Below are 27735 nucleotides of genomic sequence, written 5' to 3'. Positions count from 1 at the left end.
AGCCGGGCGCTCGGCAGTGCCGTCAGCGAGCGCCGAGTGCGGCCATGAGTGGGGTTCTACGGCTCCTGCGAGCCCTGCGCGCCTCTCGGCCCAGCCCCACAGCCCGCGGCCTGCGCACGGCCGCGCCCCGCCGCGCCTTCGCCAAGGAGCTGTTCCTCGGCACCCTGCGCAAGGTGGGTCCGCGGGGATGGGGGCGGCGATGGGGCCGACCCGGGGGCCCTTTCACCGACGGACAGCGGGGAGGCCGCGGTGGGCCTGGTACAGGCCGGGCGCATCGCCCGCCCGGGCTCGTCACCAGCACACCCAGGGCCTTTTGCAGCCGCTCATGCCCGACCTGGGGCCGCAGGGCTTGGTGCGAGCCCACGGCAGGAGCCGGCCCGTGGCCTGGTTGTCCCGTAGTTCCCGGGTCCAGCTGGCGCAGGGGCCCTCAGCGGGAGCCGTGCCAGCTGAAGTGACCCCTTTGCACACAAAGCACGCCATGGAGCTCTCAATGGCCCATATAACCTAAGCTAAGCCACAGCCCCCTGTGCTTGGCAGCCCCACAATTTATGTGGTTTTTTTTTTTCCAGTAGAATGACCAGTTTGGAAGAAACTTCCCAGATCATCGAATCCAACCCATGCCCTAACACCACAACTAGACTATGGCAGTGAGTGCTACATCCAGTCTTTTTTTAAACACATCCAGGGATGGTGACTCCACCACCTCCTCGGGCAGACCATTCCAGTACTTTATCATTCTTTCTATAAAAAACTTCTTCCTAATATCCAACCTGTATTTTCTTTGGTGCAGCTTGAGACTGTGTCTTCTCGTAGACGCATCTCACACAGATTCCCTCTGCAAACATGTCCTTCTGCGGCACTCTCTGGGCATGCCACAAACTTGTATCACTTTATTTGCTGTTTTTACTTAAAAGGTCGAGACTTTGTGTAAATTTCTGCCTACAGTTTTGATAGGAAAGATTGAAATTCTTGTCATGCTTTGAGATGCCACAGGACAAAGAACTTAAAATCTGAGCTAGAACACTGTATTAAGCAGTTTGTTAATGCAAGGCTTAGAGTGTGCATTCATCAGAGGTTGCAGGGTGAAGGAAACTGAAAGAAGGAATAGCTGAAATCCACTTGAAATGAGTTGAGCACTAGTCTCCTGCAACAGAGCTTGTCAGGTAAAGTGTTACAACAGATAGTACTCAGGCTCCACTGTGTTAAATCCTTCTTCAAATATGTCTGGGGTGTTCTTTCTCTCAAATTTCAGTACAACAGCTTTCTGAAAACCTCTAGCATTTCCCAGGTCCTGAATTTTTGATGCTGATATTATTGCTCAGGGTATCAGGAACAGATTTGTGTGGACACAGATAAATTCTTCTGTTTAAAAGGGGTGAGGCAGTAAAAAATTAGCAGTGTGCTTCTAACACAGCTTCCCACTTTGTGTGTTCCTTGCTTGGATTTTTTATCAATTCAAAGCTGTCGGGCCATGCTGCTCCCAGTTTATGGCCAGAAAATCCTGGTGATGATAAGGAGTGGTGGGACTCACTCCCCTTTGTTCTCCAGGCATTAACAGGTGAAGCGTGCTGGGTGTTTGCAAGGGACAATGTTCATGGACTCTGGAAACATTGGAACAGTTCATTGATTTTGACACAAACTCATTTTTTATCAATCCCTAAATAGGGTTACACTGACAAAGCTCACGAGTGGTGAAGGATTTTTGCATTATTCTAGTTCTTAAAAAATCTCTTGATTTCTCCTTAATATTTCTGTTGTTCAGGTAGCACCCTCTGGTCGATTTTTGCTGTGTTGAGTCCTGTGGAGCTCTGTTTTTGTTTTGGAGTATTTTCCACAATTCTTAATTTGCACATTTTTTTAGAGTCTTTGCAGGGCGTATCTCCCATAATTTTTACTTCAGCTGCATGATTCATGTCTTAAAAATTCTTAAATAATTCTCCTATTTTAGGAAGAAGTCTTTCCATACCCAGAAATTAGTAATGAAGAACTGGCAGAGATCAACCAGTTTGTGGGACCTGTCGAAAAATTCTTCAATGAAGAAGGTATATTATTATGTTTTTATCCATACAAGTGATTTGGTGATTACAAAAGGATTTAGTTATAGCAGTTGAATAAGATTATTATACTTAAAACATTTAATTCATTTTATGCATTTATTGCTGCTCACACAGTGATGCTGATTCTGTAGCATGTCCATTTATAGCTTTTTGGGGAGTATTTGGCTGCTGAAGAATTAAATCTCCAAAACATTAAGAAAACCAAGGATGTAGAAGTATTCTGGGATAAAGATAGGATTTGAAGTCGATTTTAGCTCAGCTGAATTGTGCTTTTTACCACTTCATATATTGTGATTTTTTTTTTTTCCTATAGCTTTTTATCTGTCCTACTCTGCTAAAACTGACTATGGCAAAATGTAGCACAGATATTCAGAAATGATGGTTCATTGAGGACTTATGAAAAATCAAAACAATTTCTGTTTTTCAGCATTAGAGTAATAATTCTGTTTGGGAAAGGCCTTACTCACCTGCATTTAAGAGGGCATTGCAGGATGTTCCTTCCATTAGTGCTGCCATGGATAAGCCAATTCCAGAACAGTTGCAGAATATTGGTTTGCACGGACAGCAATTTCTGAGGCAGTTAAACAGCATTGTTTCAGACTTCCCATTGACAGAGATCCCAGCCCTGGTTTTCCAAAGACTGTAGGACTTTGGAGAAGCCAGTGATTGTCACACATCACAATTTGTGAGATCCAGGTGATTTTAACTGTAAAATTGTAGTGTTGCTCACCAACAGTAAATAAATAATTTATTCAAATTATATTTTTTAGTTCTTTGCTCTCTGGGGGAACATAATTTATGGAGTAAACAACCTGATGTTTAGGGGAGGAATAAAAGGGTCAAATAATAGTGTGTGGAGAAAGTATGATTTCTGTTTGTTTTCACTACCATGGTACAGAACAGCTCTTTTAATCCCCCAAGAATCTAAAAACTCCAAAGAACAAGATTCCTCATTTACATACATTTTTTTCTTGTATTCACAACCTAGAACTTGGTTCAGATGGAAAATTCTGTAAATACTTTGCTTATTCTAGTCTTGGAATGTGCTGACATGCAGAACCAGTAGAAATGTTTGAGAAATTTTCTCAAATTTCTCAAATGAGCATTTTCTCAAATGCTGGGTTTTTCCCAGTTCCAAGTCTTTTCCTGAATATGTCGTGAGGACAACCAGGAAAGTCAGGCTGAAGCTAGAAAGAAGAAATTCTTGTGAAGCTGGGGATGAGAAGTCTCATCAGTGACCTTGGCCCTGCTGGGGGAATCCTGCAGTCTCACGGCTGCTCTAGGCACTAAGAAACACAGTGTTAAATGAGAAAAATTTCTGTATTTGTAGTAGACTCAAAGAAAATCGATCAAGATGCAAAAATCCCCTCTGAAACCTTACAAGGACTGAAGGACCTGGGTCTCTTTGGCATGCAGATTCCAGAGGAATATGGTGAGTAAATGTCACAGAAGAACAACCCAGTGCATTTAGGGATGCATTTTGTGTCACTTTTCTAGCTCTCCAATTAAAGCTCTTGCATTCCTGTATTTCTGTACTTGAAATGGATTTTTTTGGGGGGAAAGGGGCATGTTAAACATATTAAAATAAAATCTGGTGCCTGTTCCAGGTGGGCTAGGCCTGTCAAACACCATGTATGCACGTTTGGGAGAAATCACATCCCTGGATGGCTCCATTGCAGTGACCCTGGCAGCTCATCAGGCCATTGGGCTGAAGGTAATGCTGCTGCTCTAGGGCCAGTATTTCTGAACAAATTGCATGGAAAAGGTGGAGTGAAAAATGTGGAGCTTGAAGGGAGAAAATCAGAACTACTGGGGAAGCCTAAATCAGGTTTGTGGTGTCCCCAGCAGCCTCTGCCTCTGGTTCAGTGTAAGATGGAAAGGCTGGATAGGAGGTACACAATAAATTTACTATTAGGATAATTATTCTTAGGAAAACTACTTTAAAGGATCCCAAGTTGTTATTTTTTAAACCAAAGCTGTTTAAAGTAGCTAGAATAAATAGAATTGAAATAGACAGGGTCAGGGGGCTCAGGTGATGAGGAAGGAAAGAATTCAGAAGAAAGCAACACTGGCTGGCTGGCTGGGGCTACATGTTTGGGAGCCTAGCGGAGAAAATTCATCTGAGAGCAAGTGTGTCAATTTTGAGCTTTTATCCACCTATTGGTATTTACCTTTTAGTGGTGGATGGATGGCAGAAAGAAGATTGAAACCACACTTAGTTTGTTATAGCAAGAGAAAATTCCTCGTGGAATTGAGCAGACAATGCTAATAAAAATATTTTAATATCTGATAAATAATACAGTCTTTTGTTTATTAAACTGTCTCTTACTGTGCCACAAAACTTGCAAATGAAGCTTTCTGAACATGCTGAAGCTTGTCAGCTCCCTCTCTTCCCACAGGGTGGTGCTGCAAAGTTTTCTGTGCTTGTTTCTGCAGGGGATCCTCATTGCTGGCACTGAGAAGCAGAAGGCCAAGTACCTGCCCCGCCTGGCCTCGGGGGAGCACATTGCTGCCTTCTGCCTCACCGAGCCTGGCAGGTGCTGCTGCCCCCACAGATCCAGCTGGAGTTCTGCTTTATCTGCATTGCTTAATAGCTTAAATCTTCATTATTTGGGGCCTGTGGCTTCAATATACAAATCTGTGGTGTATTTTTAGTTTTTAAAAGAACTTCACAAAAAAGCTCCAGACTGTGTTATTCTTTCCCAATGTGCTGCTTTTGGCAGTGTCCATTAAATCCCTGACTCTTGTTGTTCTCATCCCAGGAATTCATTTACTTAATTTCTTCCATAAATTGAAAGGATGCTTTGTGCTACATCAGAAATAACGTGCTGTGACTGTTATAGAATGCTTTCAGTTCTTCTTCAAATATTGCAAAATATTGCCTGCATTGAAGGCCAAAATTTACCAAAACTAAAAGGAAGAATTTTGGGTGCTACTTAAGTGACAAGCTCATTGTGTCTTCACATAGCTCAAAGTGTAGCTCCAAAAAGTTGCTTTTGTGGCATTCTGCACCTTCTGGTCAGGTCATAACGCTGATAACATAGCAATGAGCAAAAATGTCCCCTCAGGTAATTTTCAGAGCTGTTCAATCTAGTGAGCTTCCTTGTTAGTTAAAAGCTAAAATTGATACACTGCTATTTAAGAACCCCTCCTTTTTAAAGGATGGGACGAGAGAGAATATGCAGTTTTGGTTTTTTAAAGCATGTTTATTTCTTTAAACATTATTAACTTGTTTGTTTCCTAGTGGGAGTGATGCTGCATCCATCCAGACAAGAGCAACCCTGTGTGAAGATGGGAAACACTTCCTGTTAAATGGCTCCAAGGTACTGTCCCAGGGTGACAGGTACCTACTTACAGACTGGGAGTGGGAAAGGCTTTTGTTACAAGTGTAGGAAGTGTCCTTGACTTTTGCATCAGTCTGGAATTGGGTGGTTTCCAAGCTTGAGGAAAATGACCATGTGCCTTGGTTTAGGCACAAAGACAAGAGAACATTATTGTTAGGGAATTACTGCATTAAACTCCTGGTAAGAAAAATAGAAAACCACTCCAGGTTCCTTCTCTAATCACCCATTTGTGTGTTCAGCTTCAGGGAGGGTTGGTTAGTTGGTAAATCAGCCCCCTTCCTGACAGCTTAGGTAAAAGAAAACCTAAACCTGTATTTTGTCATCGTTCTTCAGGCTAGATTTTAAAAGAAAACTTGATATTTAATTAGAAATAGGACTGTTTGGAACCTTTCTTCTAAAAGAAACAGTGTCAAAAGCCAGTCTTGAGGAAATTAGAGATGTTCTGGGTTCAGCAGTACTGGGTGCATTGCAGACTTGACCTGTATTGTTGATCCATTTGTGGTGCGAAGAGGCCCACCCTGGGGGAGAGGCTGATGAGAGAATTTCTCATCAGAGTTAATTTTTGGGCACAGGGTTTGTCCAGTCTGCATTGACCCTGTATCTCTCACATGCCATTAGCAGCAGGATGTACTAGCTTTTGTAGGAATGCACTGTGGATTTTCATTTAATGCATATTGTACTACATTCTGGTTTTAAAGTTGCTCTAAACTTACTATGTGTGGTCAGCTCTCCTCAGAAATGTGCTCACACTGGAAGCAGACACTCATTAGAACTGAAGGGAAGGAGCAGCAATTTTTCAGCACTCTGTTCTTTGCCCAGCCTGTTACAAAACCCGTGAGAACTCTGCTCATAAAATCAGCACAGTTTTATTTTTTACACATCTTCCCTCTCTCAAAACAGGTCTGGATCTCCAATGGTGGCCTGGCAAGTATTTTTACAGTGTTTGCCAGGACAGAGGTTGTGGACAAGGATGGGCAGGTGAAGGATAAAATCACTGCTTTCATCGTGGAGCGGGACTTTGGGGGTGTCACCCATGGGAAGCCCGAGGATAAATTAGGCATTCGAGGCTCCAACAGTAAGAATCACCTAAAACTGTTAGCAGAAATTGTCTTAATAGTTTAATGTTTTATTTTGGTTGAATCATCTGAATTCGGAGGCAAATCAATACTTATTCCATGTTACAGTACAAGTTTCATGTTTCTTTAGCTGTTTTTTCCTAGGAGTCCTTCATGATGCATGGTCTGAAATAACAAATACATTTTGTGGAGTTCATTCACTGTGCAGTGAAAGACATCACTCAGGAGATTGAGTGGCCAATAGGTTTAATCTAGAAGTCCACTTTCACCAGCTCTTCTAAGCTTTTTAATGATTGCAGCTTTTCACTGTGTTGGTGGCTGTTCAATCAGTTCCTTAGAACTCAAAATAAAGACAAAACTGTAGTTCTCTGTTTACACAGTGTACATTCATAACATTTAAAATATTTTATATCAGTAATTGATGTCAACTACAGCCTTTTCCCAAATTCTCACTTCTTTGACAAAGCATGTGTAATTCTGTCATAAACAATGCATTAAGAAGACTGCATTTCTTGCTACATATAATGATTTAAGTTCTTGAATGTCTTCTAAATACTTTTGTGTCATATATGATTAAGTGCTAATTCTGTGTTTCAGCCTGTGAAGTACATTTTGAGAACACCAAAGTGCCTATAGAGAATGTAATTGGAGAAGTTGGAGGGGGATTTAAGGTAAGCAGTGAAGGATAACTACTGGTGATTTTTAAAAGCCTGAGGGAGACTGTTTTGCCCCTTTACTGCAGTTTCCTCATGGATGGTGTGAGCACTGCCACACTGCAGAGTGCTGGAGGACTGGTGTCACTGGACACTGCACAGTGTGCCATCACTTCAGATTTCTGTGTGTTTCTTCTTTTTGGGCTTTTGGTTGTTTTTCATGGGGTCCCCTCAGAAAAGGGAGTGATTTCAGCTGCCCTTCTGACCTGAATGTGACACATGTCATCTGCTGGTTCCTCCAGCAGAATGTGGAAAGGGAGACAGAGGAATGAGTATCACAGGCAATTGCTGGAGGCAAGCCCAGGCCCAAGGTGCCATGGCTGTCAGGTGCTTCTCCAGGGCTGGATTCTTGCACAAGGAAATGCTGGCAGGACCCCAGGAAAGATACCACAGGTGGCCTTGCTGTGTAACCTTTCTCTGAGAGTGAGACCTTGAGATTGCCCAAGCTGCTTCTTACTCCTTCTCCACTTCTTACTCCTGCTGTAGCAGGCAAGTCTAGGTCTAAATGCTAAATTAAATAATCTTCTTTAATGTAATGGAGATTAAAAGAAGATTTTTATGGTGTCTTCCTGACAAGTTAAAACGTAGGACAGTGACTTCTTTCTGAACAGGCTTTGACCTGAGTCACCCATGTTGAGAAACAGCACCAGAGTACAAAATCTGTTTTTGTGCATTATTGGTCTTGTATTTCATTTCTACACTTCCATTCTTGTTCCTTTCTGTGGTGTGCTGATGCAAGGAATCTGAGGCAGAGAGCAAGCATCTCAGGTCAACTGCAGGGAGAAATATTGTGGTTTTCTTCCTCATCTGCTAAACTGGAGCAGTGCTGACTAGCTGGAATGTTGTTTACCAGCTGCAGATAAATACATTTTTATCTACATTTTACCTTCTTCTAATTAGAATAGAGATTATTTCCTATATCATCTGCTTCAGATATAAAATTGGATGTAATGGGTGGCAGGAAATAGCCAGTTTTGAAGCATTTTCCTTGGGATGCTGAGAGCTGTGGTGGCTGATGTGAGGGCACTTCCCAGGACTGGAAGCATGTCCCAGTGAAGAGTGAAATCCAGGGAATACTGAAGCAGGAAATAGTGACCAGCATGGCCTAAGGAGAATGTGGCCTAAACCCCATCTTTTCTTCACAGGTTGCCATGAATATCCTCAACAGTGGAAGATTTAGCATGGGCAGTGCATCTGCTGGAATGATTAAGAAGTTGATAGGTGGGTGAATTGGGTGCTCTGGATGGCTGGGTGCCAGCAGAAACAGCTCTGACTGAGACAGATAATGCAGTACACTCAGAGTGGGAACAGGAGTCTTGATCTTGTCATAACATGCTTTGGCATCTTTAAAATACTAAAATACCATTCTGAAAAATAGTTATTAAAAGCCTGTTTGCAAAGGTTTTGAAATAAAGATTCTTTTCCTTTCATACAGTGCAGGTTCATTTTATGGAGTGGGAGGTTATTGCTTCTGTTGGACTTCCCTGAGGAAAAATGTTCTTCCCAAAAAAAACCTCTGTACTATTGCTTTTAGAAGGTGTAATCTCCCCTAGAACCTGAATAACTGGCTCAATGCTACACACAGTAATTAGGAATAAAACTGTTTTCTGCCAATAATTAGCCAAAACAGTAACAGAAGTCTCTGTAATCAATTAGCACCAAAACTGATTACTTCTCTAAGAGTACAATTCACACCTCTGGTTCAAAAGCCTTTAACAGGCTGGTCCCAGACTTGATCAACACCATGAGTTTTTCACAAAGTGCTGCTTTTGGAGCAGCCAGGGGTTTCCTGGCCATAGACTGGAGTGTCACCATCCAGGGAAAGACACCAGCAGCAGGAATGTCACAGCCCTTCTGAGCTGGATTTGTTTTTCTTTTTTTAAAGAGCTGACATCAGAGTATGCTTGTACCAGGAAACAATTCAATAAGAAACTCAGCCAATTTGGATTAATTCAGGTAACAAAAACCTAAACACCTAAATCTCTGTGCTAAGTGCCAGGACATAGCTTGTATTTGGGTTATTTTGGCTGTACCGGTTTAAAGGATTTGCTAGAAATTTGTGTGAACCTGGTACCTGGTGCTGACTGTTGTACACTGATCTTTCAAATGTCTAGAATGATAAATATGTATAAAATATGTAAAAAATATGTAAATGTAAAAAAAAGTAAATATGTATAAAAGTATGTTTTGTTCATTGTTGTTTTGAAGTGGTACTTTTTATTGATTAATTTGATAATGTTAAACATATAAAAACTGCAGATTTTTTTAAGTTTGTGGGTTGACTATGGACTTTTGTATCTGAATTTCTGTATGATTCCTCATGTTGCTGCCTGGCAGGAGAAATTTTGTTTAATGGCTGTGAAAGCCTATGTGATGGAGAGCATGGCTTACCTGACTGCAGGGATGATGGACAGGCCAGGCTTCCCTGACTGCTCTGTGGAGGCTGCCATGGTCAAGGTAAGCAGTGCTGGGGAAGGGCTCTGTGTTCAGTCTGCAGAGGGCTGAGAGCTCAGCACATTTAGACAGGTGAGAGAAGCACTGCAGCCAGGTGAGATCATAGATACTGTTCTGTCTGAACCCCACAAGCTCAGACTCGTATGAAATAAAACCTGCAGAGAGCAGGTTGGGAATATCACAGCCCTCCTGAGCTGGGGTCTGAGGAGGCCTCATTTGAGCACAGGGACACTCAGTTAACACCTCAGCTTCCAGCCTGGCCAGGCTGCTGCTGTGCCAGCTTTCCCAGGGAACTGGTGACAGAACAAACCCTGTGGAACATCCAGGCTCTGGCTGCCAGGGTGTCCCTTATGCTGTGGTCACTGCAGAAAACTCCTGTTCTGGGCTCCAGCCAAGCAGCCACAGCTGCTCTGCTCGTGTGGAGCTGCCCCTTTCCCTTGAATGTGCCCTTTTGAAGACTGCTTTGTGCATTGCAAGGACACAGTTTGAGTTTGACTAAACCCCCTGAGCCACAAGGAGACTTTTCCAGGTGAGTTTACAGGACAGGTGTAACACACAGAAAATACTGCAGCAGTGTGCTGTAGGTACAACCCCAGAGCTGAGCATGCTGTGTTTACTGCTGATTTATTATCTATTCACTGGTGATTAAACCCTGTTCCATGGCAGGTGTTCAGCTCTGAAGGGGCCTGGGCATGTGTGAGTGAGGCTCTGCAGATCCTTGGAGGCCTTGGCTACATGAAGGATTATCCCTATGAGCGCTACCTAAGGGACACCAGGATCCTGCTCATCTTCGAGGCAAGTACCAGGATCCCGTTTTTACTGCAAACTGCACTTGACACATTTTATAAAGGTGAGGTTTGATTGACCAGGACTTCATTCCTTCAACTGCAAAGTCTGTTACAGAGTAAGACTGCAGGACTAACCTTGTTTTCTTTGGAATATCAATAGTAGCTTCCCATAATAAAATAATGGCTTTTATAGACTGACCACAGTGTGAGTTACAGCAGTAACCTTTCTTCCTGTGTGCTTCTAACAAGTGAAGTAGGGGAACTCACAAAAGATCAACTTAGAAGTTTAATTAACTTACTGCTGGGGATCTATAGTCAAGGAAAGGTTGTTTCTGAAACTTGTTCTCTTTCCAAGCTGGATTGTCAGTGATCCATCATGTGCACATCAGAGTGACTGCCAGACTTGATTTTAACTCAGCTCATGTTGAGCAGTTCTACAACTATTTAAAGGCTCCTTTACTGGAACGGGGCAGAACTTTTTTCACTCAAAATGCATTTAGTCTGGTTTCCTTTACATTGTGATACATTTGTGTGTTTAATAATGAGGGGCTTGACTTCTGCAACACCCCATGAAATCAGAATTAAAACAGATAAAGCAAAAGGCAGCAATTTATGTGTGGGGAGAGTCATCATGTGATACTGGAACAGTGGGAAGGGCACAACAGACCAGCTTGGAAAGCACAGTATTGTAAACTCTGGTTACCCACTTGTCTCACTTCTGGTTTTTTCCAGGGAACCAATGAAATCCTGAGAATGTACATTGCACTGACAGGGATGCAGCATGCAGGGAAGATCTTAACTGACAAAATTAAGTATGTTCTTATTTATTGTTAATAGTTTTTAATAAACTAAACAGAATCTGATAACATTATAGATAAGAGAAGAAACTCTAGGGAAAACCTGCACTATTTTCTGTTTATTGCCTGTAAAAGTTCAGTGTTACAGGGGCTCTTCATCTTCTAATGGGATTGTTCATAGATTTAAGAGTTGTAGCATTTAACACATTTTATCTTAGACTTTTACACAAAGTATAATTATTTTTTTCAAGACCAATAATGAATATTTGTATCTGAATTAAGTTGTATTGGCACAACAGCTGCATTGTGCGTATTGAGTACCGGTTTCTGGAATTCCTTGTGGGTGTCTTGGAGAGCAGCTGATGACTCCGAAGGCACCACAGTTGTTCTCCAGACTTCACAGTAAAATGGATTGAGACTTGGTAATTCGTGGACAAACTGCAAGCATTCTGCTAAAGTATTTGGAATTACAACTGGTTATGTCTGAACCTCCTGGAATTTCCTTAACAGCCACTTTTTCCCCAACATTTCAGCTCAATCAAGAAAGGAAACATGGGAGTGGCCCTGGGGGAGTTCCTGACCAGGTTACAGGACACCCTGGGCAGGAAGGTGGATCTGGGGCTTGTAGGTGACCGTGGGGTGGTGCATCCCAGCCTCCAGGTAAGGGCCTCAGTGCTGAGATTTCATGTTTGTTCCTTTTGCTGCTTGCCACATCTTAATCCCCTGGTTTTGCAACCAAAATGTGTTCTTAGGAGCAGTGAGATTTTCCAGTGTAAGCAGATGTTGGCAGCATGTCAGGGTAAGAAGTTGCAGTTATTGTGCAGGTATCAAGGGAAGATGAGGGCTGCTCTAAGCCTGTGTTTATACCAAATCTAGATTTTGGTCCATTTGGGTAATTTGTATAAATTGAGACTTCACTATATTAAAATGTCTGTAATAGTGCCCTTTGTTGTAAGATCAGTTACAAAACATAGTTTTTCCTGTTTAATTGTAACAGAGTTTCAGGTAAGAATTTCTGGGAATTGCACATACACCTAGTTGCTTAATCACTTAGGAAAAAAGGTTTTAGCACCAAAACTGAATGTTTTCTTAATAGCAAAAAGATAAAGTACATTTTTCATGGGATGTTCTCTTAGTTACTTTTGTCAGCATAAGCCTATACTGAAAGTTACTGAGACTAAACTCCAGAAAATTTTAATGCATGTTTGAGAGAAAGAATAATGCCTTTCTGGCTTTCAGTAGCAAAGTGGATGAATGTTGAAAAAGAGAAAATCCAGCATCCTGTTTGAAGTGGGTGTGGGTATGTTGCTTTTCTTTTATAAAACCACTCAAATTGTTGTTTTTTCTCTTTTGATTTATAGGAGAGTGCCAAGAAACTTGAAGAAAACGTTTATTATTTTGGAACTACAGTCAGGGGCCTGCTAAGTAGGTTTGGCAAGGTAACTGTTTTGTCTGTTGTTCTTGTTCCTGAATAGTTTATCCTTGGGGCACCACTGGGACCTGCAGGGGACTGAGTGTGGCAGGACCCAGCACTTCCTTCACATGACACCTTCTCACTGGGTGTTAGAAAACACACATTCTGTACTCAGTGTAATGTACAAGTTACATTTTTAAAACCAAAACCTAAGCACCAGCACTCTCAGTGAATTGGTTATTTCAGTCTCCTTCTGTAAGCATAAATCTTGCTGCTGCAGGTATTAGGCAAAGTGGTTTAAGGTGCACAGCAATTTTACAATTTTACAAGCAGACTGTTAAAAGATGCAGCTTAGCTAACCCAAAACTAACTATGGTAATTTCTGACCTAGGCTAGAACCTATTTATGCAAAATAAAGCTGGACCTAAACATGAAATATGGACACTGGTATTTGGTTAAAGTTTTAAACTGACAAAAGTTAAAGTTTTAAACTGACAAACCACAAACTGATAATGATTTTTACTGTCCCAGACAATAGTGGATGAGCAGCTGGTGCTGAAGAGAGTTGCAGATGTGGTGATTAACTTGTATGCAATGACTGCAGCCATTTCCCGGGCGAGCCGCTCCATCAGCATTGGGCTCAGGAACCATGACCACGAGGTGAGTATCCTTCATCACCCGCCATTCCCACTCAGGCTGTGCTCCTGGGAGCAGGCAGGCTGAATTTGTTGGGAATTACAGCAAACGCTCCCATAAAAGTGCAGCAGAATGTGGCTAAACCTGCCAGAGTGCAGAGTGCCTCTCAGGGGCTCTGCTTGTTGAGCTGCACATTCTCAACATGTTTAAAATACTTCTTTAACACATATAGCAACATTTAGAACCTCATCACAGTTCTGCATGTTGTCTCAAAGCTGTTAACACCATGCAGTTCTTCACAAGCTCTTTCCATAGAATAATAACACATAATTACAACAGTATTTGGGCAATACAGTTCAGGATAGGACAGTAGTTATTTAGTAGCTCAGGTAAAGTGTAGCAGTGATGTTACAGGATGAGCAAATTTGCTACAATTCAGTGTTAAAACAAATCCAATCTGATGAAGGTTTGGCTTTGGCCTTGTGTCTTTGCTTTGTGTGAGCCGTGTTCTGGATTGACTCCCAATCAGTCTTGGAGCCAGTTTTGGGTGAAGGTTCAGCCCAGCCCTGACCCTTGGCAGCTTTGGGCTCAAAGGGAAAGCTGAGGCTGCACTGCACGTGACTGGGCTGCAGGACTCCATTATCAAAGGGCTTTGAGAATTTGAAATTACTATATTTTTACTATGTGGTTTTGTTTATGAAATAAATTCACCATTTTTTAACTTAATTTTGCTTCTTTTTCCAGGTGCTTCTTACAAATATCTTCTGCACAGAAGCCTATTTCAAGAATAATTATGCCATGGCTCAATTAGAAAAATGTAAGTACTATAAAATAATTTTTACACTCTTCTGTCTTTCACAGACTGTGATCAAAAGAAAGTGGGTTTGATGTGACCAACAGAAGAGTTTTGCTCTGCTTTTAATTCAAACAAGAGCTGGAATCTGTTGAAAGGAGTCTCTTAATTTCATAGCTAAAGCAAACTGCTAGGGCTCTTTTTTTGAGGAATATAAAATCTATCAGTAGTAAATACTCCTGACAAGTAACTGGTAGAAATTAGGTGTTTGGAGTCTTTGGGAAGTACTGACCAGTTGGGCATTGGCTCTCTGAAATTCAGTCTGTAATAATCAGTCTTTTTCAGAAGAGAATGTTCAGTTTCTTCCTGGCACTCACACACCTGCATTTGTTCAAAACCACTCCTTATGGTACTTCAGTTGACTTTTCTCTGTTTCTCTGTAGATGCCGATGAAAACTTGGATGATTCCATTAAAAAGGCTGCAAAGCAGATCCTGGAGAAGAGGGCATACATCTGCTCCCACCCCCTGGACAGGACCTTCTGATGCCTCTCTAACAGCAGGTACTGATGAATGTAAATCAGGGAGGAATTCTCTGCAGTTCCAGTATTTGACACCTTAAAAACATCTGCTATTTAATGTCTTTACTAAATGTAACTGTATAAAATAAAACTTCTTTCTAACTACAACTTCATATGAAAAAGATAAATAAAGATATTTTATTTAAAGCTGAAGTTACTTTATTAGATGTATATATATGTCTGTTCCCCTTGGAGCTGGATAAAGATAGGTGAGGTTTGGATAGGGACATATTTCTTCCCAGGGAAGGGATTGTGTGATTTCCCAGTATCTTTGCACTTCAGTCAGCTGCTTATTCACTGAGCAAGTGCTGAAAGACTTGGGGAATCCTAACAGTTCTGTTTGGGGGGCACCTCCAGCTCTCTTGTCCAGCAGCACCATCAGGACATTGAGTTCCCAGTGTCCAGGGGTGGTTTTGCTGTCACCCTGAGGGATATCAGTGGTCACTGACATCCATCAGGACTCTGAGCCATTGATCACAACCCTCTGGATGTCACCACCCAGCCAATTCGTCATTCTCCAAACTGTGCCTCTGTCAGATCCATATCTCTCCAAATAAGGGACGTGTAAGGGCAGGGATGATGTGTTCAAAGCATTACAGAAGTCCAGAGTGGTGGCATCTGTAGCTCAGCTCTTGTGCAGTGAGGCAGTCACTCTGTCATGAAAGGCCTCTGGGTTGGTCAGGCAGCACTGACCCACTGTGTGCTCCTCAAGGTTTCCTTTGGCTTATCAAAGCATTTAAGAGGTTGGGGCATTTTTCTCCGTTTTATCAATGGACTGTGTCTTTTGAGGACCACAAGAAAAAGCAGGCCCTTAAATTGCACGTGAAGAGCAAATGGTGAAGTAAAGGCTTTATCTTTCCCATGAAGCAGAAGGGCTGTGTTAGCCATGGCCCTCCCAAGGTACCAAACTCCCAGCCAGGAAGCTGCTGACAGGAGAGAATCTTGCACTTGTCTTCAGCCGGAGATCACTCACTCCTCAGCATCATGATTTGTGGCTGACAGTGCCTGAGGAGCTCAGAAATCCTTGGATATGATCTCCTGTTCTCAAGGCATGTGTGTGGGAGCTTGGGACCTCTGAACGACAAACCAATATGATTTCACAGAAGCCCTTTATTGTTTACATTATGCACTTATTTATAGATTCTAAAACTACTGTTCACACGATCACGCATTTCTGGATTGGTGCCTCTATACTATCCACACGTTCAGCATGCACTCCTCAAGGTTTATGATTGGTTACAATCCAGGTGTTTAACTGCCCTCTGTTGTGTGGTTCTTGTGATGTTTTTCTGTTTCTCAGCCTCTCCTTTTTTATTCTAGAACAGTTTATGCTGCAGCAACCTTGAGAAATTCCAGAGGGTCTGATAAGAAATTCTACAGATGGTTTGGCTGGGGCACACTACAGCCTAATGTAGCTACATTGCTACATTTCTCCCTTCTTCTTCTTGCACCAGCCAAACCCTCTTTACTGTGTTTTCTAACAAGTGAGTCACCAATTTTATTATGCATGGAATAATTCAAAGCAATATAATAATGACTACTAGTAATAACAAAGTTTCCTTTACTATATCTTCCAACCATTCAGTTATTCCCCATCCCTTAAACCATTCATCTAAACCCCAATCATTCACAATCAGTTTATTCTGTTATCTTGTAATTGTTTGAGTCTCCTGTGAATAGATGCAGAATGGTCAGAGAGATTAATTCATAAAACACATTCCTTCAAAATCCTCACACCCATGCCCATGTGCTAACAGCAAAAAAAATCTATAGCAGCTCTATTTTGCAGTGTGTTGTGTCTAATACTATGTACATCAGTGAGCATTTGATTTAAAACAGCTGAAGTAATGTTTAATTGCTTGACTGTCCAGCATCCCAACTTACTAAGTGTAGTCAAAGCTTGAGCAGCAGCAACACCTGGAATAAGGAATGATGCTATTATTCATTCTGGAGCACCCTAAAACTGTACATTATCGTTACAGTCAGATCCCAAGCCTGTGTCTTCCCTTTTTTCATCTAAGACAACAATTTGGTTGCTTTATATTTTTTGTGAGCTCTGAGCAATATTTGCTTATGTGTCCAGGCTTCCCACGTTGAAGCATGTTTTGATGGCTTCTGTTTGCATTGCAGCAATGGCTTGTGTGAGGCAATCTATGGATAAAATGAATGGCCCAAATATTCCTTGTCTTATTTCTGTGTATGTGTCCCCTGGGCTTCCTGCTGGTTGGGCTTGCAGGATTGCTTTTTCTGAATGAGCACTTGATTTAACATTCAAAGAGTCTCTGGTAGCTGGAGGAAATAAATTTTGTTCTTTGTTTGGATATGGTTGAGCTGCATCCTGTAGATTTGTTTCTTCTGCCTGTGTTTCGTTACAGAACTTTTTATCTTCCCTTTTCTTTGCAATAATGGAAGTGGCCAAAGGTGGCACTGCAGTGGGAGGTCGGCAGTCTCGATGGTTACAAAATGGCGTCTGCAGCAGTGCTCAAGCTCAGTAGTGGGGGCCGCCATCTTGTTGCATGCTAATTTCCTGTAGGGTGCCGCCATTTTGTTCAAAGGGAGCATGCTCAGTAATGTTGTAAGAGATCTTGGCACAGCTGCCATGGATTGCAGCTGGTTTCACTCGAACCTTCAGTTAAAAAGTTAGGGGGGCTGCTGCTTTTTTCAGGACTGTTATTCCCAACACCATTAAGTTCATGTATGCAGTCGAGGGAATCACTTGTGGGCTCTATATCCCTGGCTACAAGTACAATGTAGTCTCAGGGCAGGGCTTCCCCCCACCCCCGATGCAATATTGATTTACCACGATAGCAGTATTGATCTAGACTCAATATCAATCTGTTAATGGACAAGGAAAACTCTCTAACATTTTAAAGTTAGAAAGGGTATGTTTTAATCACAGTGCTGGGCAAGTGTGGGGCTCATCCCTTTAATGCATACTGCAAGTTAACAAAAGATTCCAGTGTCTATTTATTTACAAAAGTCTTGAGTATCCAAAATACTGCTACTTATTCATAACACAAATCCCTCCTATTCCCTCCTTCGTATTAAAATGCATGGTAATGAGTTTAAAAAGTCATTGTGCCTGCATGGTTGGTTCCCTAAGTTGAGGAAGGGGTTGTTTTTTGTGAGGAGGGGTTGTCAGAAGATGAAGAAAGAACGCTCTTCCTCTCTCTGACCTTTCTACAGATGACATTTGGTAGGACTCCAATTTTCCTCTCTTGTGAATTTAATTAGATTTTCAGATATAAGGTCTGTTATCTTCTTAAGCCTATTTATCATTTTCCCTTTCCTCACTATAACCACAGCTAAGCAAATATTTAAAGACAGGTAATTCTTTACCTAAGTCTGGGATTCATTATTTCAGACCCTACTTCTAACTTAATGATTAAGTCTAATTCATTCTAGCAATGCCTATCTCTAACTAAAATCTGTAGTTTTTCTAAAATCTTTAATTCTTTTAAAATCAATGACTCAATATTACAAGCAGCCAAAGGTGGTGTGAGCTCGGCAGTGGGTCAAAAATGGTACATGCTGTTGCACAGGAGAAATTCCAGGGATAAAATTGCTAGCTATGCAGTTTGACAAGATCTCATTAATTACATGGCACGTTTGACGAGAAACAGCCGCAACCCCATCTCTCCCAGCAGCAAGATCAAAAAGCTGAACACCAACAGAGCCCCAAAGTTCAGTGAAGTTCTCCATCACCTTGAGCAGTAAATCTTCGAATTGGGAATTTAATTTTATCAGACTCTTTAGTTTAGTAAAAATAATCCCTTTGTTCTAACACATCTCTAGTTGGGTGACAAAGGGGATAGCAGGGACTCACCCCCCTGCTACTTTTGTTAACTCTGCAGGGGATACCATGGGGCATCCTGTGGGTAATCCTGGTGCTTCTCTCTCTGCTTTTAACTGACTTAGCACCGTAAGCATTGACTTCCATGCTATGCTAAGTCCCTTGGCTTCTTTTGACACATCACTCACAGCATCCCAGAGAATCACTCCCAGCCTTTCCCACTCGAGGGTGTCGTAACACTCCTGGGGGTGGCAAAAAATCATCTCCCCTGACCCCATTTTAACAGTCCCTTTAGGACTTCTGTGTCATATTTAATTGCTCTCTTAGAGAATATACTGGAGGATGTTTAGCGTGGCCAATTCTTCCTTTGACAAAGCCTTTCCCATTCTCTCCAGCCCGTGATTGCTCACCTTTTCCAGTGTACCCACTGTAGCATCTGCATATTTTTTCCAGAACTTTCATCCAGGGAGCCTCCCTCCCAACCCTGTATGGAGCTATCCTCTGCCTCCCACTGCCATGGTCCAGCTGTGGCAGTCTCTGACCAGACCTCCTGCCTTTTCATTCTGCAGGACCCCCTTCAAAGTTCAAAGGGTCTAGCCTGCTTCGTAATCACAGTGCTGTCATCACAACGTGTTCCCTTGGATCATGTTGCTAGAATCACATCGCTAGGGTCACCAGCATGCAGGAGCTGTGGACCTCTGAACAACAAACCAATATGATTTTGCGGAAGCCCTTTATTGTTTACATTATGCACTTTGTTTACATTGTTTACATTATAGATTCTAAAACTACTGTTCACGCAATCACGCATTTCTGTATTGGTGCCTCTATACTGTGTTGCTATATTTTATATATTAGTAAAAGCCTGTCTGCACAAACCAGTCTTTGAAATAAGTCGTGATATTAAAGGCTAAAGTCCTTGAAATCTTCCTGCAGAAGAGAGCCTCATTTTTGCTCACAGTGCTGAGGTGTGCAGGACAGAGCAGCATGGGGCGTGTCGTGCCACTTGTCTGTCATGCCTTCTGTGTCTTTTGTGCCTCTCGTGTTGTACATGCTTTGCCTTATCCCTTCCGGAGGCTTACTGGAAACCCTGGCATCACTCCTCACATCTCCAGCCTCCAGGTTCCTCAGCCCAGCGCCGACGCCGTCGAAGCTTTGTCTTGGGAGCTCTCAGGGGCCTCGGCATCGCATCTCTCTTTTAAAAGCATCCAATTGGATGTCTTTTAGAGGTCTTGTTCTGAGCTGTGTCAACAGCCGTGCGCCGCAAGGATCCATTGTTGCGGCTTAGGACTTGAACAAATGCAAAGATAGGTAGAGGACCGTGGCCGTCAGATTCTCGGGCATCCGTCTTGGCGGTACTTGGAGAAAGCCGTTCTGTCAGCATCTTCTTCCTCCCAGCTTCTGCGAGCCTTGTTGGCTCGCCATCCTTTTCACCCAGGTCATCTCGTTCTGCGTTCTCTCGGTCCTTGAGGCCATCCTTCTTGCCCAGAGCTTTGTCTCCCTGTTGTGTCCCCTCGTCTGTTGTCTTGTGTGTCATGGTTGTCTTGGGTGCAGTTGGCCCGGAGCTGCTCTGCCCTGCTGCCCAGCCTGGCTGTAGGTGTAAAAGGACGAGTCCCAGGCCCCTGTGTTTTGAAATTTGTAATGTAGGGTGTAGTTGGAGTCTAGAGGGTATTCCTAGGTTGACACAAGATGTCTGGAGCTGTGAAGTTGTCCTCCAGCATTTCGAGTTTTGTCTTAGCTTTCTTTCAGATGGGGATGGATGAAATAAGTGGTGGAGACCCCCGCTGCAGACTGCACGGCTTGGGAGGAACTTCAACCCTTTCAGGGGCTACCTCCTTTCATTGTTGCAGCGGATTCCTTTTTTGCTGTGATCTGCACATGGAAAGAGCTCTAATAAAACAGCTTATTTTATTATTATTATTATTATTATTGGGGGTGAGCAGAAAAGGCTGTGGGGAACAGGTGGAGATTGGGGGGCTCTGATGTCATTTGGGGCACCCCAAGGTCCTTGGGAGAGGGAGGCACCGTGTGGTTGAGGAATAGTTGAGTGGGAAATGCGGAGAGGACATGCTGGGTGCTCTTTCCCAGAGAGATCCATAGCTGCCAGGAAATTCTCAGGGAGGGGTGGATGTAGAATACAAAAAGCTGTCAAGTTTTCCTGGTTGTTTTATAGGTGTGGGCAGAGAACAGGAATTTATGTCCTAATTCCTTTGGAAAGAAGCCCTCTTTCTGTTCCCTCTTGTGTTATGATTTTGTTATGTCAGTAACAGAAATAGGTTTTGTTTTCACATGTATTAATTACATGTAAATTGGTGTATAAAATACATCTATGTATAAATTACAAATTAAAGTTTAGCGATTGAAATTTATATGTATAAATTCCATATAGATTAGTGCATACTAGTGTTGACTAAAGGCTTTATGTTTTTGTAATTGATGTGTTAGGTTAATGAATTTATATAGTTTAAAATGTAGTTGAAAGTAGAAACAAATACAAATTTAAAAAAGCATAAAAGTAGAAAAATTTGAAGAGGAATATATAAAGGTAAGAATAGATGTATATGTAAACAGAAAATATATAAATAATGTAAATAAATATACACATAAAATATCAGTAATATTTAGTTATTGTAATATATTCTAATCTTTATTGCATATGAATATATATATAAAATATAACAAATAAAAACTATAAGTTTAAATTTAAGAAAACTATTTAAATATAATTTAAAATAGAGCCTTGTTTGTTTTTTATTTGGATAAAGGCAGGGCTTTAAAATCTGCAATATACAAATATACAATAAATATATTAAGATATAGATATATATATACAGAATGAAATAAATATAAGTAATGTAAATATATATGAATATATGTATATATAATATGATTAATATCTGTATAGATGTTAATATAAATATATTTTAAATATATTATTGTCTTGGGGTGACTTTATGATGCTTATATCCCCAGTTGATTTGTTTATGTTACATATTAAGTTCTGCACCCTTAAGACTGGCTCTGAGAACAAAGCGGGGGGGAAAGGAGGGCGCAGTTTGTGTTGAGAAAGATCCCCTCACTCCTCTGCATCTTGCTCCTGGACTGTGATGTATGCAGCTCGGACAGGCAGCGGGACAGAGCTCTCATTTGCTTTTAGTTAGTTTTTAGCTAGCTGAGGCAGAGTAGCTTCCTGGACTGTTTTTTTTTACCTTTTTCTTGGATCTGTTCAAACCTACTCTGGACTGAGAACGCAGATAAACCCCCGGAGCTCAGGCCTGTGAACCACCGGCTTTCCAGTGCCAGTGGGACCAAAAAGAACCTGAGCGAGCCAGGCTACACCACTTGAAAAAGACTTTTTTTCTGGATTTGCCATCTCATTGAACAGCAAGAAGTTTTATTTTTTAATATTATTCAATTTCTGTTAAATAAACAGTTTTTTCCCAGTTTTCTTGAAAAAAACTCTTTTTCCCAAACCAGTCAGAAGAAGAGGCGCTTGAATTTGTTTTCTGGAAGGACTCCATTCAGCAGTTCTCTCCCAAATTTACCCTAAACCAGGACAAATATATATTGTGTGTTAATACATATATCAATGTAGTATATAAATATAAATTTGATAAAAATAGACATTAAAAAAATGTTTAATTACCATTTCAGGTAAAGGGGATGTTTGGTGTTTATTTGGTTAGAGGCAGGGCTTTTAAATAAATAATATAGAAATTAAACTGTACAAATCTATAATAAATATATAAAGATATAGACATAAAAAAAGAAATTAATATAAGTAATATAAACATAGACACGTAGATTAATATTCAGTATGAATAAGATATAAATAGATGTTGATATATTTTAATATACTATGTGTTATGCATTATATATGTTTATCAATATAGAATATAAATATGATAAGAACAGATATTAAAAAATAGTTAAATACCGTTTAAGTTAAAAGGGCTTTTTGGTTTTTATTTGGTTAGAGGCAGGGGTTGTTAAGTTTCGGTCAGGGTTTTTTGGGGGCATTCCGTTTCTAGGAGTTTTTAGAAGGGGATTCCACGCGTTGTTTTTTTGCCTCCCTTCTCTGACCGCGCCCGAAGTGCTGCGGAGCCCCGGGCCGAGCTCTGCGGCAGTGCTGCCGCCACGTGGGCAGAGCACGGTACTGCCGCCGTGCCCCGGGCCGGTGAGTGACGGGGATGGGCCGGGGGCGGTGACTGAGGCGGTGGCGGGGGCCGCCCGGCGGGGCCGGTTTGGGCGAGCAGCGGGGGCAGAGGGCGGACGAGTGGGGTGGGAACAGGGCCGCCCCTCCTCGCGTGCCCCGCTCCAGAGGGCGGGAGAGACGGCGGGCCGGGACCCTGCAGGAGCTGGATCGGGCTTCCTCTGCACTCCAGGTGGGTTTTTTTCCACAAGCATGCCGTAAAGTGGTCATTGTTGTCCCAGATCCCTCCCCACTGGCTTCAAAGGTGATATTCCCATGGGTTTCAAGGCAAAGGACTATGGTAAAATAATTCCTAACATAAATGTTTTAAGAAAGTGTTAAGGTTCAGACACAAGAAAATGGAACATGATTTGGAGTGCTTGATATATTTAAAATTCCTAAGAGAAGCTGACTGTCTTGACATTATAAAACAAATTACATGGACATCAGTGTTGTAAACATCTGGCTCTTCACTTGGGGTATGGCATGTTTTCAGAAGTGGACCAAACAGTAGTTTGCCAGCCATTCATTGAGAATGACCTCTCAAAGAAAGAAATGCGGGCCAGATGCCATATTTGAGTATGGTTTGTCCTGTAAAAGGAGACATGAAGTCCACATGCCTCCATAACACACATTTCTTAGCAGTGGCACTTGAAACATTGGCCCAGTGGTTTTGCCCGATGTCCAAACAGAAATTTACTCACTGCAGCTTGGGCCCAGGGCCTCTTCTCTTTTTACCATGCTCCTCTGAGAAGCATCTCTCCCTTCTCTGTTTCTTTGCAGACAAGAAGGGAGAAACTGGGATTTCCTTTTTCTTTTGCCTATTAATTAAAAAGCCACTTGTGGCTGTGTGCAGTAGTAACTGCATCACAGAATCTTAGAGATGATTATTCACAGGTTAAGGAAGTAATTCCTTTTTCATCACCACTCCACTGATTTTCATAGGCGTGTCTGTGGCTAGATGCCTAATATATTTAAAGCAGGTTTTATTCTTACAGGGGTTTTAAACACTAAAGTGTCTGCCCAGGTTTTGTTTCCAAAAGTGAGATGTATTGCTAGGGTGTTTAATTTGGTATGCTGCGTGTTCTATTGTGTAAATAACTGCAGTGCCCTCCCTGTGCCTGTGTATTGCAGGGGCAGGCAAGTGCTGGTTATAAAGGTGGTGATAATTAGGAATAACCTATTAAAGCTGGGATAAAAGGTTAGAAATAATTGCTTAGAATACTGCATAGATGTACCAGAAGCAACTGTATCCTGGAAGTGCTGTGTGTGTGAAACTGACTGCACCTACTCATTCTCAGCTCCTTTTTCTGACCCGGCCTCTGCTCCTATTCCGACAGACCCTTCCAAGCCTGGTGTTCACTAAACACCTCCGTGTGGTAGGAGACAAGTTTAGGAAGAAGCACCTTCAATCCACCAACGAGGCAGACAGGACTCAGTACAAGGAGGACTGGACACAGATGAAGGTAAAGTCCTTAACAGTCTATTTATTCCCCATAACAAGTACTTCATTAGTGTATTCCTGGCCGTGTGCTTCAGGGCATGTCGGAAAGTACACGCGAGCGACTCTTCCGCTCGCGTTGAGGCGGACATGCATGTTCCTCGTGCACCTTCTCCCTGTTTGAAATGAGCTAACAGAGTCTGCCAAGGTGTGCCTGACCAGTTGTGAGGGCCAGATCTTTGTTGCCCTCATTTCAGTGAAGGAAACTCCAGTTTCTTCTTATATTTAGCACCATGCGTGGGTGTAAAGTTCAACCTGCCAGTTGAGGACCGATTTGGTCAAGGAGAGGAATTTGTGCTTAGGAAGATTTGGCACTCCAGTTTCTCTTGCATGGCAGAGGCCACCCAAGATCTAAATGTTGCAACACGTGTCCCACGCTACTTCCTATCCATTCTTAAAAATTTGTGTCTGCAACTGGAGCCATTCTGTGCCTTATCCGGAGATGGTGCATTCTGGCTTTTCAGCGTGAACAGTGACGCTCCCAAGTTTTAAAGTTTCGATCTTTCTCTCGTAGGTTAAGATGGGCACAGCTCTATGTGGCCCATAGCTTGGGGTTCATCTCAGAAGGAGGGACTTCATTTGGGGTCACAGAGAAGACGTGCCTTCCCTGCAAGGAGCAGGAAAGATAATCCACGGCCTCTAGGGGAGGCTTAAGCTTGAGAAAGTTTTTGTAGCCACTGATGCTGTTGAGTGTTAGAAAGGTAGAATCAGAAAGGAATTATAAATATGACTCCTTAGCCAGAAAGGCTAAGGAAGAAATACAAATGAAAACACGGTTTGAATGATTCAAAGAAACCAGTCTGGTATGCCAGAACACATTCTTTCCCCCAGTAAAACTAAGCTGAGACCCCTTTCCCCAGCCTTATAAGGAAAAGTGCAAAGTACCCCTGAGATAACTAAAAATATGCAAAAGCAGACATTTCTATAGGTTGCACACAAATATTACTGTATTAGTATACTTATAAAGATTGGTTAGTAAAGGAATAGAATATTCAATGTATAGATTATATAAGCAATTGTAAAGGAGAGCTCACTCGCTTGCTGCTCTTTTTCCTTCTCTTCTTCTGCCTCTTTTTCTGGCTCTCTCACTTCTGTTCTTTTACTCTCTTTCTTAGCTATCTTAAGTCTTGAAATCATGTATTCATCTTTTACCCCCTTTTGTCTTGTTCCCTCTCAGCCTGCTTTGAGCTTCATCTGCTGGCTCCTAGCAGGGCTCTATCACCCACGCCCTGAAATAAACTACTAACATCTAACTTGACTATAGAGGTCTCTGCCGTGTCTCAGATCGTCCGCCCCCCGAAGTATCTCTTACAGTTGAGGAAGGTAGGCAGATTGCAGTCACCTGAGAATTGGTAACTTGACAATGAGTGCAGCAATTGCCACTGGCTCCCCTCCCTGGCTGCAATGCTGTGGGTTTTGGCAGCTGTATTGTAAAATTTCTTGGCAGATTGTGGTGTCACTTGCTCTGTAACTGTTCACTCAGGGTTCCCTTAAACAAACACACTGTGTCACAGCAGAGAGTTGCTCTTCATAATGTAGAGATAAATTTGTATGCTTACTTCTTTAAGTGATTGAATTGCTCAAGAAACTGCTGTCTGATATGGTCAAGTTTGAGGCCTCTCTGGAGGAACTGGAACTCTATAAGGACGGGGGCTTGCTGTGATCGACCAGTGGATTTGTGCACTTGCAAGCTAGCAACCCTTTTATTTCAGCCAAAGCTTAATGCCACAGTCACAGAACTGTGTACGAATTTTGGCCCATAGTTGTTTACAAATTGCATGAGACATATTATCAATTATATAATTGAGATGTCTAGTAGATGTATAATGTATTGTGTGCGTACATGCGATGATTTCATTATCATGTCATGTCACTGAACAGTCAAGTTCATTGGACTGAAATCAGATTACTTGCACTTTAAAAACTTGCTCCCCCCTCACAAGCCCTTTTTGTTTTTTTTTCCTAAGGTATTTTCTAGGCACCTCAGTTTCAACATTTTCCTTCCGAATCCATGACGAAAGAGAGCTGTCGGGATTTGATCCAAAAACAACTTACAACTGATTTTGCAGTGAAACAGAAAAGCCATGAACAGCCAACTCACCAGAAAACTGTATCTTAAACACAGAGAACACAAAGGCTGCGATTTACCAAAATATGGATATGATCTAGTATTAATATCCAACTGACCCAGACACAGACTCTTGAACTATTTTAGGGTTAAAAAGTGTATGTTTATTAACAGCTCTGGGCTAGTGCTGGTTCTCCCCAGGTGAATACAGGCTTTTTATTTACAGAAATATTGAATAAAAATGCATATTCATAACTCAGTTGCCACCCATTCTCTGCTTCTTATGCTAGTTAGGTAAAAAGCAATTAAGCATGCGTAGTTTGTTCTTTGAAATGGGTCGGTGGTCTTATTATGAGGAGTAGTCACAAAAGGGAGGAAGTAATATATCTCTTCCTCATCCTTACCTTTCTACCTTTTCAATGCAAAGTGCCAAATGAACCCTTGGCTGGGCTCCCAGTTTCATGTTTTCAATCAGTTTCTGATTTGCAATTGTGTTATGTTTTTGAAGTTCCTTACCAGATTCTTTGTTTCTCATTATAAGCTCAGATGAACTAGCATAAAGTTGACAAAGAATTAGTTATTAGCCAATGATTAACCTCTGATTTTAGTCAAGCTTTTCTATCCACTTTTAATTTTAACAAGGCCCATCTATTTATTTTAAGTAAATTTAGCAAGGCTTATTTTTAATTAAGGCCTCAGCTTCTCTAAAACCTTAAATTCTTCTAAGTTTATGTCTTAGTTTCAATGCTGTTAGGGTTCAAAGTAATAAGGAAAAATGACGGGGAATTTACCTGCCTTGGAACAAAGTATGACCCCATCCTGTATTCTCAGCTCCTGCTCCCCTTCCAGCGTGGCCGTGACCCAGGCTGGCCGTACCGCTCAGCGTCTCTGGACCTCACAGCATTTCTACGTAGCTGTTGCACCCGGGTGTGGGTGCGGAAGAGCCCGCTGAGCCCGAAATCCTAACTCTCCCCTGGAAGCAAGACACCTTTCACTCAGAGAGAGACAACGTATCGCTCCCAGGGCTCTTTGAGTTAGTTATGCTAAACTGTTGTGCCCCATTGATGTTCCCCCCTGCTGTCCCACCCTGATACAGGTATCTCGGGCTTCCCCCTGCCCCTCTCCTCTCCTATAAATATCCTGGGTTTTCCCCTGTTTGGGAGATTAGCTGTTGCTGGCACCCTTCGCCAAAGCTCTGCCTGAATAAAGGTTTGTGCTTAGCGGAACGCTGGACCAGCTTTCTTGTCCCTGCTTCCTGTGTTGCCTGCCTGCCGCCGCTGAGCTGAGCTGAAATCACTCGACTGCTCGAAGCTGCTCACGCGCTTCGGCCCAGCCCTTCTCAGGGCTGCCTCTCTAGAGAAGTCGTGGTGCTCCAGGCTTTCCGTCGCCGCGGCACCCTGGTCCCCCGGTACGTCCTGCTCTGGCTGCCTTCCCCGAGCGGTCCCACGTGCAGTGGTGCAGAAAGGGTTGTTTGGAAAGCTCCAACCATTGTTTAAATTCACAGGTAAAACTACAGAGACTTAAGCCACA

At 42.2% G+C, this 27735-nt stretch overlaps 1 protein-coding gene across 8 annotated transcripts; it reads left to right on the top strand.

The window, feature by feature from the left end:
• On the top strand, positions 1 to 26464 carry ACAD9 (acyl-CoA dehydrogenase family member 9). Of its 8 annotated transcripts, XR_015773638.1 has the most exons (22): positions 1 to 173; positions 1949 to 2042; positions 3388 to 3489; positions 3665 to 3771; positions 4494 to 4594; positions 5302 to 5380; positions 6302 to 6476; positions 7075 to 7148; positions 8336 to 8411; positions 9076 to 9146; positions 9528 to 9647; positions 10311 to 10439; positions 11165 to 11244; positions 11763 to 11889; positions 12591 to 12668; positions 13175 to 13303; positions 14024 to 14096; positions 14516 to 14633; positions 15972 to 16135; positions 23977 to 24102; positions 25315 to 25460; positions 26105 to 26464. XR_015773638.1 is itself a non-coding variant. In XM_014261089.2 (19 exons), exons 1-18 carry the CDS (start codon positions 45 to 47, stop codon positions 14614 to 14616), a joined length of 1845 nt encoding a protein of 614 aa, XP_014116564.1. In that variant the 5' UTR covers positions 1 to 44; the 3' UTR covers positions 14617 to 14633; positions 15972 to 19292. The 8 variants fall into 8 exon arrangements, 5 of the variants coding, with proteins under 5 accessions (XP_014116564.1, XP_087917852.1, XP_005532581.1 ...); XR_015773640.1 differs by lacking the exon at positions 15972 to 16135; XR_015773639.1 differs by lacking the exon at positions 25315 to 25460.
• Positions 26465 to 27735: the final 1271 nt, after the last annotated feature.

The sequence above is a fragment of the Pseudopodoces humilis genome, chromosome 13 (genome assembly GCF_049639895.1).
Source record: "Pseudopodoces humilis isolate 2021_Gansu_Grassland_sample_001 chromosome 13, ASM4963989v1, whole genome shotgun sequence".
Lineage (NCBI taxonomy): Eukaryota > Metazoa > Chordata > Aves > Passeriformes > Paridae > Pseudopodoces > Pseudopodoces humilis.
This window is presented reverse-complemented; position numbering and strand designations above follow the sequence as displayed.

Excerpts from the sequence above, each read along its gene's own strand:
- ACAD9 (XM_014261089.2), top strand. The coding sequence starts at position 45 with ATGAGTGGGGTTCTACGGCTCCTGCGAGCCCTGCGCGCCTCTCGGCCC. Across the intron at positions 6,477-7,074 it reads AGGCATTCGAGGCTCCAACA|CCTGTGAAGTACATTTTGAG; the intron begins GTAAGAATCACC and ends TCTGTGTTTCAG. Across the intron at positions 12,669-13,174 it reads TGCTAAGTAGGTTTGGCAAG|ACAATAGTGGATGAGCAGCT; the intron begins GTAACTGTTTTG and ends TTACTGTCCCAG.